Source organism: Carcharodon carcharias, chromosome 14 (genome assembly GCF_017639515.1).
Source record: "Carcharodon carcharias isolate sCarCar2 chromosome 14, sCarCar2.pri, whole genome shotgun sequence".
In the NCBI taxonomy this organism is placed as follows: domain Eukaryota; kingdom Metazoa; phylum Chordata; class Chondrichthyes; order Lamniformes; family Lamnidae; genus Carcharodon; species Carcharodon carcharias.
The window spans coordinates 3,129,401-3,147,903 of NC_054480.1; the positions used below are offsets into that span (position 1 = coordinate 3,129,401).

Here is an 18,503-nt window from a genome sequence, read left to right on the forward strand (position 1 = left end):
TAGATTAAGGAGTTGAAGCTTTACATTTTAGGCAGTCAGTTCAGGGGCAAATTCACTTAAGTACATTAACTAGTACAGGCAAAGCCAACACTCAATTCTACTCAAGGCCTGAAGAACAAAAGACATTTGTAGAATCTACCTAGCCAGGCAGATTATAGCGAGTTCAGCTAAAGTCCATAGTCCAAGATTATAGCGAGTTCAAGGTAGAGCCACACTAGCAGAGTAGTGCAAGAGTGATAAGCCTCGGCTGTTTTCTGATGGATGATCAGTCTGTAGCTAAAACCCTTCAAGGTCCTGTACCTGTACACTGTCCAGACTTTGATGTGGTTGGGGGGGTCCTATTATCTTCCTTAGTTCTTTCTTCAACCTCCCTCGTGCACCCGCACATTTCGGTGACTCATTAGCAGTCACTCTGAGCACAGACCAATACAGCTAGCCTTATCTGCTAGAGAAAGCACCTGCACAAAGTGCTTCCAGCAGACGCCTGCAACAATGATCAGCAACCCTCACACAATATTCACTTGTTTTGTCCAGGACTGTAGAGATTAGCTGAAACTCAGATTGGCTAACTCAGCACAGTATATAAGAACGATTTACACTGCCTGCCCCGATCTATGCAGTGCATTAAGCAAGTTGCCAAAGCCTTTTCAATTTGCTATTAAATGTGACATTTTCTAAAAAGGAAGGCAACAGAAAACCAATAAGAGGGGTTTGAGAGCACACTGCAATAGACTTTGGCCTCTAGTTTACTTGTATTTTCGCTTGTGTTGAGCACATTCCCTCAACAACCAACAAGGGCCTGGTAGTTGCTGGGGGAAATCTTAGCCATACTACATAGTGCCAGTATCTTTATCAAGTACCAGCCAGGTGTGAGGGAGCCTCAGGGTCAGGCACTTGTAGCAGGGACCCTCTGAACAATAATCGGAGAGCAGGGTAACAAAAAAATGAGCAGAAAATAATTTCCAATAACTTACTGCTCTCCTAATGTAATTCATCTCAGAAATATTATGGCGAGACAGCCTATAAACAGGAATCATTTGTGAACTAAGCGCATCTACATTATGAAGTGAGTCCAGTAATTAAAGGGTTAAAACATGTCTTGTGCCCCAAGCCAGCGTTCAGTTCTGAGTACACTCCCTCTGGGCTTTGCTCAGAACACAACCAGTTCCTGCATGCTTTCAGTAAAAAAGGCAGCATTTGGAAAATTCATTTGATGAAATTACAATATTTACATTTGCCTTCACTTGATAATACACTGTTTAATCAATAGCATTACATCATACAGACTTGGATTATACTATCCCAATTTAATTGGGAAGGACAAGGCAAGAACTACATGTATAAAAACAAAAAAACTGCGGATGCTGGAAATCCAAAACAAAACAGAATTACCTGGAAAAACTCAGCAGGTCTGGCAGCATCGGTGGAGAAGAAAAGAGTTGACGTTTCGAGTCCTCATGACCCTTCAACAGAACTAGGTGAATCCAAGGAAGGGGTGAAATATAAGCTGGTTTAAGGTGTGTGGGGAGGGGGGTGGTGGGTTTGGGTGGGGGGAGAGAAGTGAAGCGGGGTGGTGTGGTTGTAGGGACAAACAAGCAATGAAAGAAGCAGATCATCAAAAGATGTCACAGACAACAGAACAAAAGAACACATAGGTGTCGAAGTTGGTGATATTATCTAAATGAATGTGCTAATTAAGAATGGATGGTAGGGCACTCAAGGTATAGCTCTAATGGGGGTGGGGGGAGCATAAAAGATTTAAAAATATTTAAAAATGGAAATAGGTGGGAAAAGAAAAATCTATATAATTTATTGGAAAAAACAAAAGGAAGGGGGAAGAAACACCACGCAAAAGATGCAACACCTGCCCCTTCACTTCCTCTCTCCTCACCGTCCAAGAGCCCAAACACTCCTTTCAAATGAAGCAGCATTTCACTTGCATTTCCCCCAACTTAGTCTACTGCATTCGTTGCTCCCAATGCGGTCTCCTCTACATTGGAGAGACCAAATGTAAGCTGGGCGACCACTTTGCAGAACACCTGCGGTCTGTCTGCAAGAATGACCCAAACCTCCCTGTCGCTTGCCATTTTAACACTCCACCCTGCTCTCTTGCCCACGTGTCTGTCCTTGGCTTGCTGCATTGTTCCAGTGAAGCCCAACGCAAACTGGAGGAACAACAACTCATCTTCCGGCTAGGCACTTTACAGCCTTCCGGACTGAATATTGAATTCAACAACTTTAGTTCTTGACCTCCCTCCTCCATCCCCACCCGCTTTCTGCTTCTTCCCCCTTCCTTTTGTTTTTTCCAATAAATTATATAGATTTTTCTTTTCCCATCTATTTCCATTATTTTTAAATCTTTTCTGCTCCCCCCACCCCCACTAGAGCTATACCTTGAGTGCCCTACCATCCATTCTTAATTAGCACATTCATTTAGATAATATCACCAACTTTAACAGCTATGTGTTCTTTTGTTCTGTTGTCTGTGACATCTTTTGATGATCTGCTTCTATCACTGCTTGTTTGTCCCTACAACCACACCACCCCCCTCCACTGCTCTCCCCCCACCCAAACCCACCCCCCGCCCCCACACACCTTAAACCAAGAAATACATGTATTTATCTGGCACCATATCACTTTTCAAATACCTGAAAGCAGAACACGTAGAAGCACATGGCTGTCATTTTGTGCTTAACATTGTCCCACAAATAGAACAACAAATTATTCCATTTTCAGTAGAACTGACTGCGGATGAATTAATGCAATGTTCAAAGAATAGTAGCTCTGATCATGTAGAATGTCTTCATTACTGCACTGGATGGACATTTAAGTCACAATGTAGGGTTAAACCCACCTATTTCAGACTCTGAGCCAAAAGCAGTACCAACAAAGACAAGCTAACCTGCTTAGCACGATTGAATTTAGGCTGTGCTGCACAAAACATATAACCAGGTTGGAGTCATACCCAGCACAAAGGAAGATGGTTATGGTTGTTGGAGGTCAGTCATCTCAGCTCCAGGACATCACTGCAGGAGTTCCTCAGGGTAGTGTCCTTGGCCCAACCATCTTCAGCTGCTTCATCAATGATCTTCCTTCTATCATAAAGTCAGAAGTGGGGATGCTCGCTGATGATTGCACAATGTTCAGCACCATTTGTGACTCCTCAGACACTGAATCAGTCCATGTCCAAAAGCAGCAAGACCTGGACAATATCCAGGCTTGGGCTGACAAGTGGCAAATAACATTCATGCCACACAAATGCTAGGCAATGACCATCTCCAACAAGAGAGAATCCAATCATCGCCCCCTTGATGTTCAATGGCATTACCATCACTGAATCCCTCACTATCAACATCCTGGGGGTTACTTGTTGACCAGAAACTGAACTGGACTAGCCATATATATATATATACTGTGGCGACAAGAGCAGGTCAGAGGCTAGGAATCCTGCGACGAATAACTCACTTCCTGTCTCCCCAAAGCCTGTCCACCATCTATAAGGCACAAGTCAGGAATGTGATGGACTACTCCCCACTTGCCTGGATGAGTGCAGCTCGCACAACACTCAAGAAGCTAGGCACCATCCAGGACAAAGCAGCCCACTTGAATGGCACCACATCCACAAAATTCACTCCCTCCACCACTGATGCACAGTAGCAGCAGTGTGTACCATCTGCAAGATGCACCGCAGAAATTCACCAAGGTTCCTTAGACAGCACCTTCCAAACCCACGACCACCTAGAAGGATAAGGGCAGCAAATAGATGGGAACACCACCACCTGGAGGTTACCCTCCAAGTAACTCACCATCCTGACTTGGAAATATATCGCTGTTCCTTCACTGTCACTGGGTCAAAATCCTGGAACTCCCTCCCTAACAGCACTGTGGGTGTACCTACACCACATGGACTGCAGCGGCTCAAGAAGGCAGCTCACCACCACCTTCTCAAGGGCAATTAGGGATGGGCAATAAATGCTGGCCCAGCCAGCGGCGCCCACACCCTGTGAATGAATTAAAAAAAATTGTAACTAGACAAATCCTTCAAATATTGAGTGAAATGTGTCCAGAAAATGGTCACCGTGCAGCAGTGGAATCCTATCTAGTTTTCAACATACTTTAACAGCAGCAAGGCATTCTCCGGTCAGCCATACTACCACAGTGATGGGTGTATGCTCCAAACACAGCATAACCACACTGTCTATGTTGCATTCCCAGGGCACCTAACCTTACACCAAGAGTCAGCATGTTTAAGGATGAGCTCGCCATACCAATAGGCTTCTGGTCACAGGCTGTAGGGTTCCATTTGTTGATACTCTCTGCTTGTAGGCAGGTGACCTCAGAACATGCAAGCTCAGAACTGACCGAGTGCTATACCAGAAGCAGCTTGGTAGGCAGTTCAGGAGTTCCATTATTCTAACCGGGTGGGGGAAGAGATCCTGGGAGGGTATGGAAGGTGGAAAATAGGGAGAGAAAGAGGAGCAGAGAAGAGAGATAAGGAGATTCATGCCACCTGGACTTAGGGAACTGCAGGTCTTAGGTGAATGTGAAGAATGATTTTACCCTGATTTTCCCAGCAACCTATTGCACAACTGTTCCACTGGACAGAACTTCACAATCGCTTTTTTAGTTGATTCTCTGTCAATCATGAAGTTAAAAATGAAGCTCTTCAAACAATTAACAGTAACTAGGAACATATTTGCAAGATCTGGCACTGCTAATTGTGAATGGCACCTCAGCTGGTGTCTGCTGTCATTTCTGTGCACTGATCCCTGCAACTCCAACATAAATAGCAGCCAACTTTCCTACTTCTCCCACCAAATCCAAAACAAGCCATGCCTCTGTGCTTTGCCCTGTGGTGGATATTGCCCCATTAAACCAATCACATAGCTTGGCCAGGCCTTCAAACCAGGTTCCATTCTCCATAAAGCCGTGCTGTCGAATAAGGGAGTAGAGACAGCCAGCAACCACCTGAGCATCCAGAGAGTCAACGCAAAGAGCTCCTTCCCTTCTCTGCCAAGTTCTCTTCTCAGGGTGGTTCTGGTGTAGACCCCACCACCACCAGATTTTTGGGGTGCTGCTGTATGCCAATGAAAGAAAAATTTAAGCAAGGGGCCAGTGACAGCCTAATACCCACCAGTCTGGTATTGTCACACTGTGGGAAGCCCTGGAAATCTTGGGAGCAATGTTAAAGGGCAGCGACTCAGGATTTCAGATATCTACCTCCCCCACCATTTTTCCTTCACGTTTGCACTTGGAGAAAGTGATGTGTCCTCAGAGCAAAGTTCAGGAAAAATATATATTTTACAAGCTACACTGAGGCCAATACCAGCTGCCCCAACTTTGGAGCAAGTGCTGCCCTCCTCTCGCACCCAAAGCCTCAGAGAATGAGCCACCCACTACCCCATACTTGGAGGGAGTAACCACCTGTAGGCCGTCAGTGGGAGTTAACACTCAGATACATTAGAATATTGTTGAAAAAAAGAGACACATTTAAGTTTTTCATCTTGCACTCATCAGGACACCACAAGAATACCAATATAAGGGGAAAACAACAATTAAGTTATATGTTAAAAGAGTGCTAATTGGTTGGCAAGTGGACCTTGGTGCTGAAGTAGGGCACATCAAAGATACCCTGCAGGGTAATGGCTACCCTGATCAGATCATTTCGTGCTGTATATCATGCAAACTCACGAAAGGACTGCCACTTCCGGCCCTGAAAAGTGCCCACTCTACCTCGCCTTGCCCTACCAGGGTAATCGATCTCAAAAAATTGAGTAACAGGTAGAGCCACCCGTTTCACAAAGCTACTATGCAGTAGCAACACAAGTGGTATCCACCACTAACAGGATGTTGCTGTCAAGTCAGAAAGACATTCTGCCTATCACACAAATGAGCAACGTGGTATGTGAATTTCAGTGCCAGTGTGATGCTAGGGCCGTATGTCCCAAAGACTAGCGCATTGTAGCAACATGTCCCAGCCGCTGTTCACAATGGGCAAGGTACAGACTGTACCCAACCAGCCCGTGCTTGCAAAATTCAAAACAGTGTCCAACATTAGATGTGATTCCGTGATTGGACAACATTTGCTAAACAATCCTCAGTGCTCTAAGGATTACACTGACAACCAATTTAATATTGTCAGTCGGGCTTGCAATGTGGCACATTTGCATGTACTGGAAACTACATATATTAATACATCTTTTTTCTGTCTGCAAAGAACACATAGACACCTCGCGCCTGTTTCAGCTAAACAAAATAAGTGACAGCCATTCACTGACTCATTCCTCAGGGCGATGCCTTGGCCAATCAGGGTCAAGCTGCCAGGTTTAAATTTCAAATAATGCTTGGCAGTTAACTGTTCAATGGTGCATTCTCACCTCTACCGATCAAGAGTCCACTTGCCAACCAATCTCTTCACATACAGTATAAATTGTTGTTTTCCCCTTTGTTATTCTTGCAGAAGTGTCCAGATGAGCACAAGACAAAAAGCTTCAACATGTCTTTTTTCAGCAATACTCAAGTTCTGTACTACTAAACAACTATTTATATATTAGAATGTAAAGTACTTCCATTCAACAGTAACCTTGAATTTACATTAATGTACATAAGTCCCAGTAACTTTAGTCTAATGTTCAAATCCAGTTAGTCTTTCACTAGTTGATATGAGTCCCTGCCTCAGTGATCATTGCAAAGAATTTCATGAGCCACATCAGCTAACAATTGCTGCAGGTATTGCCAGCAAATTTTCAGGTGGGCCAAGAAGTGGGATATTAACTCAACTGCTTGCTTCATCCTACTTCCAGTAAATAGGGGATGGTTTTCAAGAGAGAAAAGACAAGGAGAAGCAAGCAAGGAAAAAAAGTCAACATTCCAGAGTCATTAAAATTACAGAGCAATTTTGAAATTTCAAATTAGACTTTCCACTGTCATTGAGCATACTTTGATATAAAGTCAGGAAGAATTATATTGCAGTAAGAACATGGGGACTAACTGCCTTCTTGCCCAGTTCCATTAACCCAATCTTCTGAACTCCCCTGCCTCAGTCCAATTAATCCACAAACTCCAACACCCCCAATGCCCTCTGGTCCCCATAGGATTCCACTATTCCTCACCCTCAAAGTCTCAGTGCACCTGCCTAAAACTATCCCCCCAGTCCCATTATCATCTCGTACTCTGATGCCCTCTTTCCCAGTTCCATTAATAACCCCATTCTCCAACCCGCCATACCCCACCCCCCCCCAACACTCCTCCCACTTCGATGAGGTCCAATGCATTTTTAAAAATTCTTCCATGGGATGCGGGTCTTGCTGGTTAGGCCAGTATTTGTTACCCATCCTTAATTGCCCTTCAGAAGGTGGTGGTGAGGCATCTTCTTGAACAAATGGATTACATATAGAGTATGTACACCCAGGGCTGCTAGGGAGGCAGTTTTTTGATTTAGCGAGTGAAGGAATGGCCGATATATTTCCAGGCCAGGATGGTGAGTGGCTTGGAGGGGAACTTCCAGGCAGTGGTGTTCCCATCTATCTGCTGCCCTTGTCCTTCTAGATGGCAGTGGTCATGAGTTTGGAAGGTGCTGTCTAAGGAGCCTTAGTGAATTCCTGCAGTGCACCTTGTAGATGGTACACACTGCTGCTACTGTGCGTCAGTGGTGGCAGGAGTAAACATTGGAGGCGCTGGATGAGGTGTTGATCAATAGGGTTATGTTGATCCAGATGGTGTTTACGTTTCCTGAGTGTTGTTTAAGCTGCACTCATTCAGGCTTAGGTCTTGTAACTGGTGAACAGGTTTTGGGGATTCAGGAGGTGAATTACTCACCACAATTTCCAGCCTCTGACCTGCTCTTGTAGCCACAGTATTTATATGGCTAGTCCAGTTCAGTTTCTGGTCAATGGTAACCACCAAGATGTTGATGACAGGGTTTCAGCGATGGTAATGCCATTAAATGGCATGGGGTAATGGGTTAAATTCTCTTTAACTGAAGGTGGACATTGTTTGGCACTTGTGTGGCTTTGATGTTACTTGTCACTTGTCAGCCTAAGCCTGAATGCTGTCTAGGTCTTGCTGCATATGGACATAGACTGCTTCAGTATCGGAGGAGTTGTGAATGGTGCTGAACATTGCACAATCATTAATGAATATCTCCACTTCTGACCTTACGAAGGAAGTAAGGTCATTGATGAAGCAGCTGAAGATGGTTGGGCCTAGGACACTACCCTGAGGAACTCCTGCAGTGATGTCCTGGAACTGAGATGGCTCGTCCTCTAACAACACAGCCATTTTCCTTTGTGCTAGGTATGACTCCAAACAGTGGAGAGTTTTCCCATTGATCTCAATCTTGCTTGTAGCCCTGATGCCACATTTGGTAAAATCTGAATGGACTTCAGGGGCAATACTCTCACCTTACCTCTGGAATTCAACATTTTTGTCCATGTTGTGGATCTCAGAGGAGTTAGTGATCGATCACCTACACAGTACTCCTGGATGAAGCTGGCTGCAAATGTTTCAGAGTTGACTTTTGCACAATATGTTGGACTCTCCCATCATTGAGGGTAGGAATATTAGTGGAGCCTCCTTCTTCGGTTTGTTGTTTGATTATTCACTGCCATTTGCAACTGGAAGTGGCAGGACTGTAGAGCTTTGATCTGATCCAATTGGTGTGGGATCGCCTAACCTTGTCTACAGCACTCTGTTTAGCATAAATGCAGTTCTATGTTATAGCTTCATCGGGCTGATGCCTCATTTTTAGATATGCCTGGTGCTGCTCTTGCATGCTTCATTGAACTAGGGTTGATCCCCTGGCTTGGTGGTAATGGTAGAGTGGAGGATATGCCAGGCCATTAGGTTACAGATTGTGGTCACAGCACCTCATGGAGGCACAGTTTTGAGGTGCTAGATCTGTCCTGACCTCCCCCTTGCCTCGATCTTATTTAACCTCTGCCCTCCAACCTGCACCTCCCCCACCGCTCCTGCCTTGCTGTGGTCCCATTACATCCATTCTCTGACCCTATTTCACTCGAACACTATACTTGGCCCTAACTTCCGCAGTGCAACATCCACAAAGGGGAACTCATATTTAAACTATAAACTATAGAGAACATATGTGGCAATAGAATGTAAAGTGAGTCCATCGACATCAGAGGGAAAGAAAGAGATTTCAGGAGGAAAGTCATCAGAACCGATGCTGACTTCATGTTAATTGTGACAGAGATACTTCCTACCTGTAGCTTTGTTTCAGGATTCCAGTACTTGAGGTTTGTCTCTTTTAAATGCTTCACTGCTACTCTGAACATGTGCTGACACTTGCTTACGGCTAGTCACTGGAGTTCTGCCAGTATTAAGGAGATACAGCCCTGAGGTGATCTAGTACCAGAATCAAGCTGCATGTCCATTAACAGATTTGGCTTTTTTTTTGCTGATACTGGTTTCAAAGCAAGTATTTCATAATTTGGCTCCTATGTGGATAAGGTTATTTGAATCCAAGTGCAGAATCCCAATCTATAAATAAATCAAACTGTTGCTCTCAATCATGTGCAATGCTGTGGATATTAGTTCACAAACATTCTTGTCTCCAAAACATGCAGCTGTGCTTTCACACTCCCTGAAATGCATGGTGAATCACTTCACAGAGTGCAGATACATGTGGAGCAAATTGCTTGCGGAGACTGAGGAGGTGAACTGCGTCGGCAAATTCAAAAGGGAACTGGAGAGGTATTGGCAAACGATGCAGGGCTATGAGCTTTTATAAAAATTCAGTTAAGGGATGAGGGCTGTGCTGGTTGGGCCATCCCTAGTTGCCCTTGAGAAGGTGTTGGTGAGCAGCCTTCTGACCCGCTGCAGTCCATGTGGTGTAGGTACACCCACAGTGCTGTTAGGGAGGGAGCTCCAGGATTTTGGCCCAGCGATGGTGAAGTAACAGTGATATATTTCTAAGTCAGGATGGTGAATGGCTTAGATGGGAACACCATCACCAGGAAGTTCCCCTCCATCTGCTGCCCTGGTCCTTCTCGATAGCGGTCGCGGGTTTGGAAGGAGCCTTGGTGAATTCCTGCAATGCATCTTGTAGATGGTGCACACTGCTGCCACTGTGCGTCAGTGGTGCAGGGAGTGAATGTTTGTGGAAGGGGTGCCAGTCAAGCAGGGCTGTTTTGTCCTGGGTTGTATCAAGCTTGAGTGTTGTGGAAGCTGCACTCATCCAAGCCAGTGGGGAGTATTCCATCACATTCCTGACTTGGGCCTTGTTGATGGTGGATAGGCTTTGGGGAGTCAAAAGGTGAGTTACTTGCCACAGGATTCTCAGCCTCTAACCTGCTCTTGGTAGCCACAGTATTTATATGTCTAGTCGAGTTCAGTTTCTGGTCAGCGGTAACCTCAGGATGTTAATAGTGGGGAATTCAGCGAACGTTGCAAATAATCATTGCATGGCACTTGTCTGGTACGAATGTTACTTGCTATTTGTCAGCCCTAGCCTGGATATTGTCCAGGTCTTCTTGCGTTTGGACATAGACTGCTTCAGAATCTGAGGAGTTGTGAATGGTGCTGAATATTGTGCAATCATCAGTGAAGATCCCCATTTCTGATCTGATGATGGAAGGAAAGAAGGTCATTGATGAAGCAGCTGAAGATGGTTGGGCCCAGGACACAACCCTGAGGAACTCCTGCAGTGATGTCCTGGAACTGAGATGATTGACCTCCAACAACCCCAACCATCTTCCTTTACGCTAGGTATGACTTCTCCCCACAATTCCCATTGACTCCAGTTTTGCTAGGGCTCCTTGATGCCACACTCGGTCAAAGGCTGCCCTGATGAATAGGGTAGTCACTCTCACCTCACCTCAGGAATTCAGCTCTTTTGTCCATGTTTGAACCAAGGCTGTAATGAGGTCAGAAGCTGAGTGATCTTGGCAGAACCCAAACTGAGCATCAGTGAGCAGGTTATTACTAAGCAAGTGCCGCTTGATAGCACGGTTGATGACCCCTTCCATCACTTCACTGATGATCAAAACTAGACTGATGGGGCCATAATTGCCTGGGTTGGATTAGTCCTGCTTTTTGGGTACAGGACATACCTGGGCAATTTTCCATATTGCTGGGTAGATGCCAGTGTTGTAGCTGTACTGGAACAGCTTGGCTGGGGGGGGGGCGGGGGGCAGGTTCTGGAGCACAAGTCTGCGATACTATTGCCGGAATATTGTCAGGGCCCATAGCCTTTGCAGTGTCCAGTGCCTTCAGCCATTTCTTGGTATCATGTGGAGTGAAGTAAATTGGCTGAAGACTGGCATCTGTGATGCTGGGGACCTCCGGAGGAGGCCGAGATGGATCATCCACTCGGCATTTCTGGCTGAAGATTGTTGCAAATGCTTCAGCCTTATCTTTTGCACTGATGTGCTGGGCTCCCCCATCATTGAGGATGGGGATATTTGTGGATTCTCCTTCTCCAGTGAGTTGTTTACTTGTCCATTATCATTCATGACTGGATGTGACAGGACGACAGAGCTTAGATCTGATCCGTTGGTTGTGGAAACGCTTAGCTCTGTCTATCACTTGCTGCTTATGACGTTTGGCGCGCACGTAGTCCTGTGTTGTAGCTTCACCAGGTTGACACCTCATTTTTAGGTATGCCTGGTGCTGCTCCTGGCATGCTCTCCTGCACTCTTCATTGAACCAGCGTTGGTCCCCTGGCTTGATGGTAATGGTAGAGTGGGGGATATGCCAGGCCATGAGGTTACAGATTGTGGTCGAGTACAATTCTGCTGTTGCTGATGGCTCACAGCGCGTCATGGATGCCCAGTTGAGTTAGGAGATCTGTTCGAAACCTACCCATTTAGCACAATGGTAGTGCCACACAACACGATGGAGAGTATCTCAACGTGAAGATAGGATTTTGCCTCAACATCTGTGCGGTGGTCATTCCTACCGATACTGTCATGGACAGATGTATCTGTAGCAGGCAGGTTGGTGAGGATGTGGCCAAGTATGTTTTTCTCTCGTTGGTTCCCTCACCACCTGCCGCAGACCCAGTCTAGCAGCTATGTCCTTTAGGACTCGGCCAGCTCAGTCAGTAGTGGTGCTACTGATCCATCCTTGGTGATGGACATTGGAGTCCCCCTCCCAGAGTACATTTGCCGCCCTTACCAGCCTCAGTGCTTCTTTCAAATGGTGTTCAACATGGAGGAGCACTGATTCATCAGCTGAGGGAGGACGGAACATGGTAATCAGCAGGAGGTTTCCTTGCTCATGTTTGACCTGATGCCATGAGGCTTCATGGGGTCTGAAGTCAATGTTGAGGATTCCCAGGGCAACTCCCTCCTGACAGTATACCACTGTGTCACCACCTCTGCTGGGTCTATCCCTCTGGTGGGATAGGACATATCCAGGGATGGTGATGGTAGCAAATAAAAACAAAATGCTGGAAAAACTCAGATCCAGCAGCATCTCTGGAGAGAGAAACAGAGTTAACTCTTCAAGTCCATATAACTCTTCTTCAGAGCTAAAGAGAAGTAGAAATGCGGTGGATTTTATACTGTTTAAAAGGGGGTGGAATAAAGGTAAAAACTCCTCCTCCCTATCTTCTTATTGTGTGCGTGTATGTGTATGCGTGTATAAAGTTGCAATCATCCCCCAGGTTTGAATGTATGAATAAACTATACTTCTGATTTAACCCTGAAGAGAATTTGCTCTGAGCCACTTTTAAAAATTGACCTCTCAAGCAGAGGGCCTGGGGAAACACACCACAGCCAGTTCAAAAATTAAACCACTTCTGTTTACAGACAAAATGAAAAAAAGAAAAGGAATTCAGGTTTGCCTCTCTCCTCTGTCCATAACACAGGTCAATGACCTTTCATCAGAACTGGGTTCAAAATGGGTTCTGACCAGCTGCTGAGTATTTCCAGCAATTTTGTTTGTGGTCCAACCATCTTTCAGCTGTTTCTTCACCTTTGGAGGTTGGGAATTTTGCACCCCACTGTCTCCCCAAAACCTGCCCATCATCTACAAGGCACAGTCAGGACTGTGATGGAATAATCCCCACTTGCCTGGGTAGATGCAGCACTCAAAACACTTGACACAATCCAGAACAAAGCAGCCCACTTGATCGGCACCCCACCCACCTTCAACATCCACACCCTCCACCACCGACGCACAGTAGCAGCAGTGTGCACCATCTACAAAGTGCACTGCAGCAACTCATCAAGGTTCCTTCGACAGCACTGTCCAAACCCACGACCTCTACCAACTAGAAGGACATGGGCAGCAGAAGTATGGAAGCACCACCCGCTGCAAATTCCCCTCCAAGTCACTCACATCCTGACTTGGAAATATATCGTCATTCCTTCATTGTCATTGGGTCAGAATCCTGGAGCTACCTCCCTAACAGCATTGTGGATGTATCTACACCATATGAACTTGGTTCAAGGCGGCAGCTCACCACCACTTTTCAAGGGCAATAAAGGATAGCCAAGAAATGCTGGCCTAGCTGGTAACACCCACATCTCATGAAAGAATTAAAGAATATATTAGATCTAAAATAGCTTTATCTCTAATTGGTTCCACAGCGTATTGTTCCAGGAAACTGTCACAAAAGCATTCTACAAACTCATCTTCCAGACTAAAGTTTTTCCCAATTTAATTTGTCCAGATATATGGAGATTAAATCCCCAACAATTATTACATTGCCTTAAGTTACAAGCTTCAATTACCTTGTTTAGTGCTCTGTCCAATGGTATAGCTATTGAGAGAATGAATATTTTAAAAAATATTTTGGGGGAATATTGTGTTATTCTGTAAAGAAGGCAGGGTGGCTGTGTCCGTGTGTGAGAGGTTTAATTAAGCTGGACAAGAGTTTGATAGGAATCAGGTTGTCTGGGGATTTAGAAACATGAAAAGTATAGAGATGTTAAGCTGAGGCACAAGTAAATAGATTAGATCTAACATTTGCATTTTTAGATAAGTTGAGAGTTTGTTTGAATATCAAAGAGGAAGGCAAAAAAATGTTTGCACCTTGCAGGAGATCACAGGTAAACAAGTAGTGGGGATATATTTTATTGACTCCAAAGCAAAGACAAGATGGAAACAAGAAAGATCTTATATTTGGAAAGGTTTGAGCTTCAAAGAAGGGAACAATGGAATGAAGATGAAAGCAGGAAAAGGTATATTAGAGTTACTGTGGATAGCAGTTGAGCTGGGGAAGAGAGCTAGAGATGGCTGGAGCTATTGAGGTAGCTGGAAGCCTGGGCTGGAGGAGAATGCCATTTGCATCACCCATCCAGTTAAGCCAGGAAAATCTTGATCAGCAGCAAGCAGTTTTATTCCGAAGCGCAACAGTGGAAGGAGGGTACAGGTCATGTAGTATGCCTTTATTGAAGCTACAGGCTGCTTCTCAGCCTTTTGACTAAGATCAAGTGTAGTGCAGTTTACCTTGTGTAATATTATTGGATTTCATACTTAGTATCTTAAAGGAAGTGTTGCCTGAAAGGTGCTTACTTGTAGCTTTCACCAGGTAGTGTGTTTTGGGGAAATGTTTTGTAAGGCTAACCTTAATTGTGTAACTGTAATCTTGTGTGCTTAAGTTTTCTTTTATTTTTAGTTAATAAAAAACTTTTACTTCTAATTTTTAAAATCCTGAAAGTATTACTGGACCTCTTACTGCTGAGATCAATATGTCATCTTCTCAGTTTCAGAATACAAAAAATAGGTTGTGGCCCATATTCCAAGTTTCCCTCTGGGATTTGGTTTGCGCAGCAATTCACACCGGCTGTGGTCAGAACTGTGCTGTTAGTGGATTTATAAACTACTCCAAGTTAGTTCCCCTCCAAGTCACTCACCATCCTGACTTGGAAATATATCGCCGTTCCTTCACTGTCGCTGGGTCAAAATTGTGGAACTCCCTCCCTAACAGCACTGTGGGTGTACCTACACCACATGGACTGCAGTGATTCAAGAAGGCAGCTCACCACCACCTTCTCAAGGGCAACTAGAGATAGGCAATAAATGCTGGCCCAGCCAGCGAAGCCCACATCCCACAAATGAATAATAAAAAAAAAACTCGCACCAGTGTTTCCTAAACCGTGTTATTCCTAATCTCCACTCGCACTGATTCTACTTTCTGATTTTCTGAACCAAAATCTTTTCTCACTAAAGCCCTTATGTCATCCTTCAATATCAGGTCTATCCCTCATTTTCCATTTTATCTGTCTTTTCAAAATGCTGTGTATTCTGAAATATTCACTCCCCAAACTTGGTCACCGTGCAACCATGTCTCTATAATGGCAATTAGAGATAAATCATTTATCTCCGTTTGTCCCTCTAGTTAATCTATCTTATTGTATGCTTCATGCATTCAGATAAAGAGTTTTAATATTTTTTTTTAATATTCCCTGCATGGATCTTATTCACTGATACACTATTACTACCTTGAAGGCTTTATTGCCTTAACTTTTCTCTTTGGATTTCTAAATCTCCTTTCACTTGATCTATTCCCAACTCTTTTAGTTTAAAGCCCTAACCACAGCCCTGGTTATGCAATTCTGTAGGACATTGATCTCAGCCTGGTTTAAGTGGAGCCTAATTCAAAGGGAAAAGCTTCTTCATTCCCGGAGTACAAATGCCAATGCCCCACAAATCAAAACCCCTTCTCTAGCAGTTGTTTTAACAGCGTTCGACCCTTTTCAGATCGAGCCTAAGCCAGCTTTATGGTGCAGGATTGAATCATGTGCACACCAGGCCCAGCAGGGGTTGCAGGCTTGCTTGCCTGAAGGATACTCATGAAATAGTTGAGTTTTTACAGCAAATCAGCATCTATGATGGTCTTTCTTTACTGGGGTCGGTCAGAAATTGTAATTCAATTCAGTGTGCTATGGTCTGAACAAATTTCTGGGTAGGTTGTTCAGTACCATAACTATAACACTACTGGGTCCACCAAATCCCCAACATACTGATGCAGTGAAGCATCACCTCTCCTCCACAGTTCAATCACTATTCCAACAAGCCTGTGGTCAGACCCAATCCTCCATCATTCCACTCACATTCAGTTCTGGGCTTAAATCAGGTCATAACAAACTAGTCTTGAAAATCTGCATTCAAACATAAATCCACAGTGCTATCTTTTGAGCAGCGCACTAATGGGTACTGAAACAACAGCACATTGCTACAAAGCAAAGTTAAATCATAACCAATAGCCCATTTAGTGACAAATTCCAGTTTCAGAGGTATTGTAGCATTTTTTTTTTACATATTTTGATGGTAACCAGGGAGAAAGATGATTAGTTTGTAACGTTGGTAAATACTGGAAAAGTAGCAGCCTTGCCTGCAATACAAGGTTATGCTACTTTCATTAGTTTAATGAGACTTTGCACTCCATAATTCTGTCTGTGTTCTCATGAAAACTCCTAACTTTCAATGATTTTTGCCTTCATCTCCAAATTAACAGTCCTGGGCCTGCTCCTCAGTGCAGTTTCAAACTGCAGGAGAATGAATCCTCTCCCCAAACCAAATTAAGTGCTTTCTGCAAAGTAGCTGTCATGGTTACAACAGCCAACACTTTCCATCAAAAATGTGAGAATCTTCACACTCCAAATCCTTTTACTCAAGGAGGTTGCATCAGCGTAAGGAATAGGAGTCACAACTCATTTTAATCAATTTGGCAAGCAAAGAAAACTGGCTCCTTTCATAACTCAGATCACACAATGTGGATGGGAACTTTCACACAAAACCAGAGTCCCAGATACTCCCAGGATGTTGGTCGGTGGCTGCTCAGCTGAGACACAAAGGTGAAGTGTAAAGCAAAGCTCATTTAAATAACCCACATGTTGAATAGACTGACAGCAGTTAAAGGCAAAAGGCTCCAATGGTAAAATAACATTCATGAAAGAGCCATCATACTCCTACCTGTCTTCAGTTCTGAAGAGTCATACTGGACTCGAAACATTAACTCTGTTCCTCTTTCTACAGATGCTGCCAGACCTGCTGAGTTTTTCCAGCACTGCTTTTATTTCAAAACTCCAGCAGCTGCAGTATTTTGCTTTTATGAAGCAGCACTTGCTCCAGAAACAACATTTCCTTTGGTATCAGGCAAACACATTCAAAGATTTACTATCATGTTCGAATGCAACAGGCTTTCCCAGAGTGAAGGCGGAGAGGCAATGGCCATCCCTGGGTTGACTGTGGATGTACACTCTATGCACCCACTGACAAAGATACCTGGCTGCCAGTCGAGGTGGTTCTGCAATGTGAAGTGGACAGCTTTCAAAGGAGAATGGTTCCCTGCAGATTCCAGTTCATGCCTCAGGGGGAGGAGGTTGTAGGTTCCAGTCTCACTCCAGTAGTCGAGCATGTAATTTAATTGATATTGTCAGAAGGTGCGCTTTGGATGAAATATTAAACCAAGGCCCTGTCTGCCTGTTCTATCAACTGGCATCCTTCTGTGCACTTTTCAATAAGCATTCCCCATAAAATAGCCCCAGTAAAGCATACATACTCTGTCGAGGTCTGGGTGCACCAGGGCCACATAGTCATTGCAGGCGATTACATTTCCGAGTGCAGAAAGACGTTCCTCGACTCTCTGGATAGCCACGGAGTCTGGAAGGCAATTGCGGATATGCTGCAACTCCTGATCTGTCGTATTATTAGGGACCATTAAGCCATGTCGGTTACCTGAAGGAGACAAACGCACTGATTAAGTCAAGAATGAATAATGGACTACTTACTCTGAACAGGTTCAAACAGTAATCACGGTGTGATCAACAGCACACTAGTCAGGGTTGTTTTTTAAAAATTCATTCATGGAATGTGGGTGTTGCTGGCTGGGCCAGCATTTATTGCCCATCCCCAAATGCCCCTTGAAGGTGATGGTGAGCTGCCTTCTTGAACCGCTGCAGTCCATGTGTTGTAGGTACACCCACAGTGCTGTTAGGGAGGGAGTTCCAGGATTTTGACGCAGCGACAGTGAAGGAATGGTCATATATTTCCAAGTCAGGATGGTGAGTGGCTTGAAGGAACATGTGTGAGGAGAACCATTGTGGCCATTAACAGTGAGAGAGTGCGAGGGGAGCAGTGTGGCCATTAACAGTGAGAGACTGAGAGGAGCAGTGTGGCCATTAACAACTAGGGAGTGCGTGGGCAGCAGTGTGGCCATTAACAGTGAGAGACTGAGAGGAGCAGTGGGGACATTAACAGTGAGAGAGTGAGAGGAGCAGTGGGGACATTAACAGTGAGAGGGTGTGAGAGGAGCAGTGGGGCCATTAACAGCTAGGGAGTGCGTGGGCAGCAGTGTGGCCATTAACAATGAGAGAGAGTGAGAGGAGCAGTGGGGCCATTAACAGTGAGAGAGCGAGAGGAGCAGTGGGGCCATTAACAGTGAGAGAGCGAGAGGAGCAGTGTGGCCATTAACAGTGAGAGAGCGAGAGGAGCAGTGTGGCCATTAACAGTGAGAGAGTGAGAGGAGCAGTGTGGCCATTAACAGTGAGAGAGTGTGAGAGGAGCAGTGTGGCCATTAACAGAGAGAGAGT

The 18,503-nt window shown here is 44.8% G+C and overlaps 1 protein-coding gene across 1 annotated transcript in view; it reads right to left on the bottom strand.

The window, feature by feature from the left end:
* eif6 (eukaryotic translation initiation factor 6) overlaps positions 1 to 18,503 on the bottom strand; it is a 148,267-nt gene that overhangs the window by 59,658 nt on the left and 70,106 nt on the right. Inside the window, exon 3 of the mRNA XM_041205110.1 lies at positions 17,474 to 17,649. Within this exon, the coding sequence (XP_041061044.1) occupies positions 17,474 to 17,649 (176 nt within the window). The remainder of the gene's footprint in view (positions 1 to 17,473; positions 17,650 to 18,503) is intronic.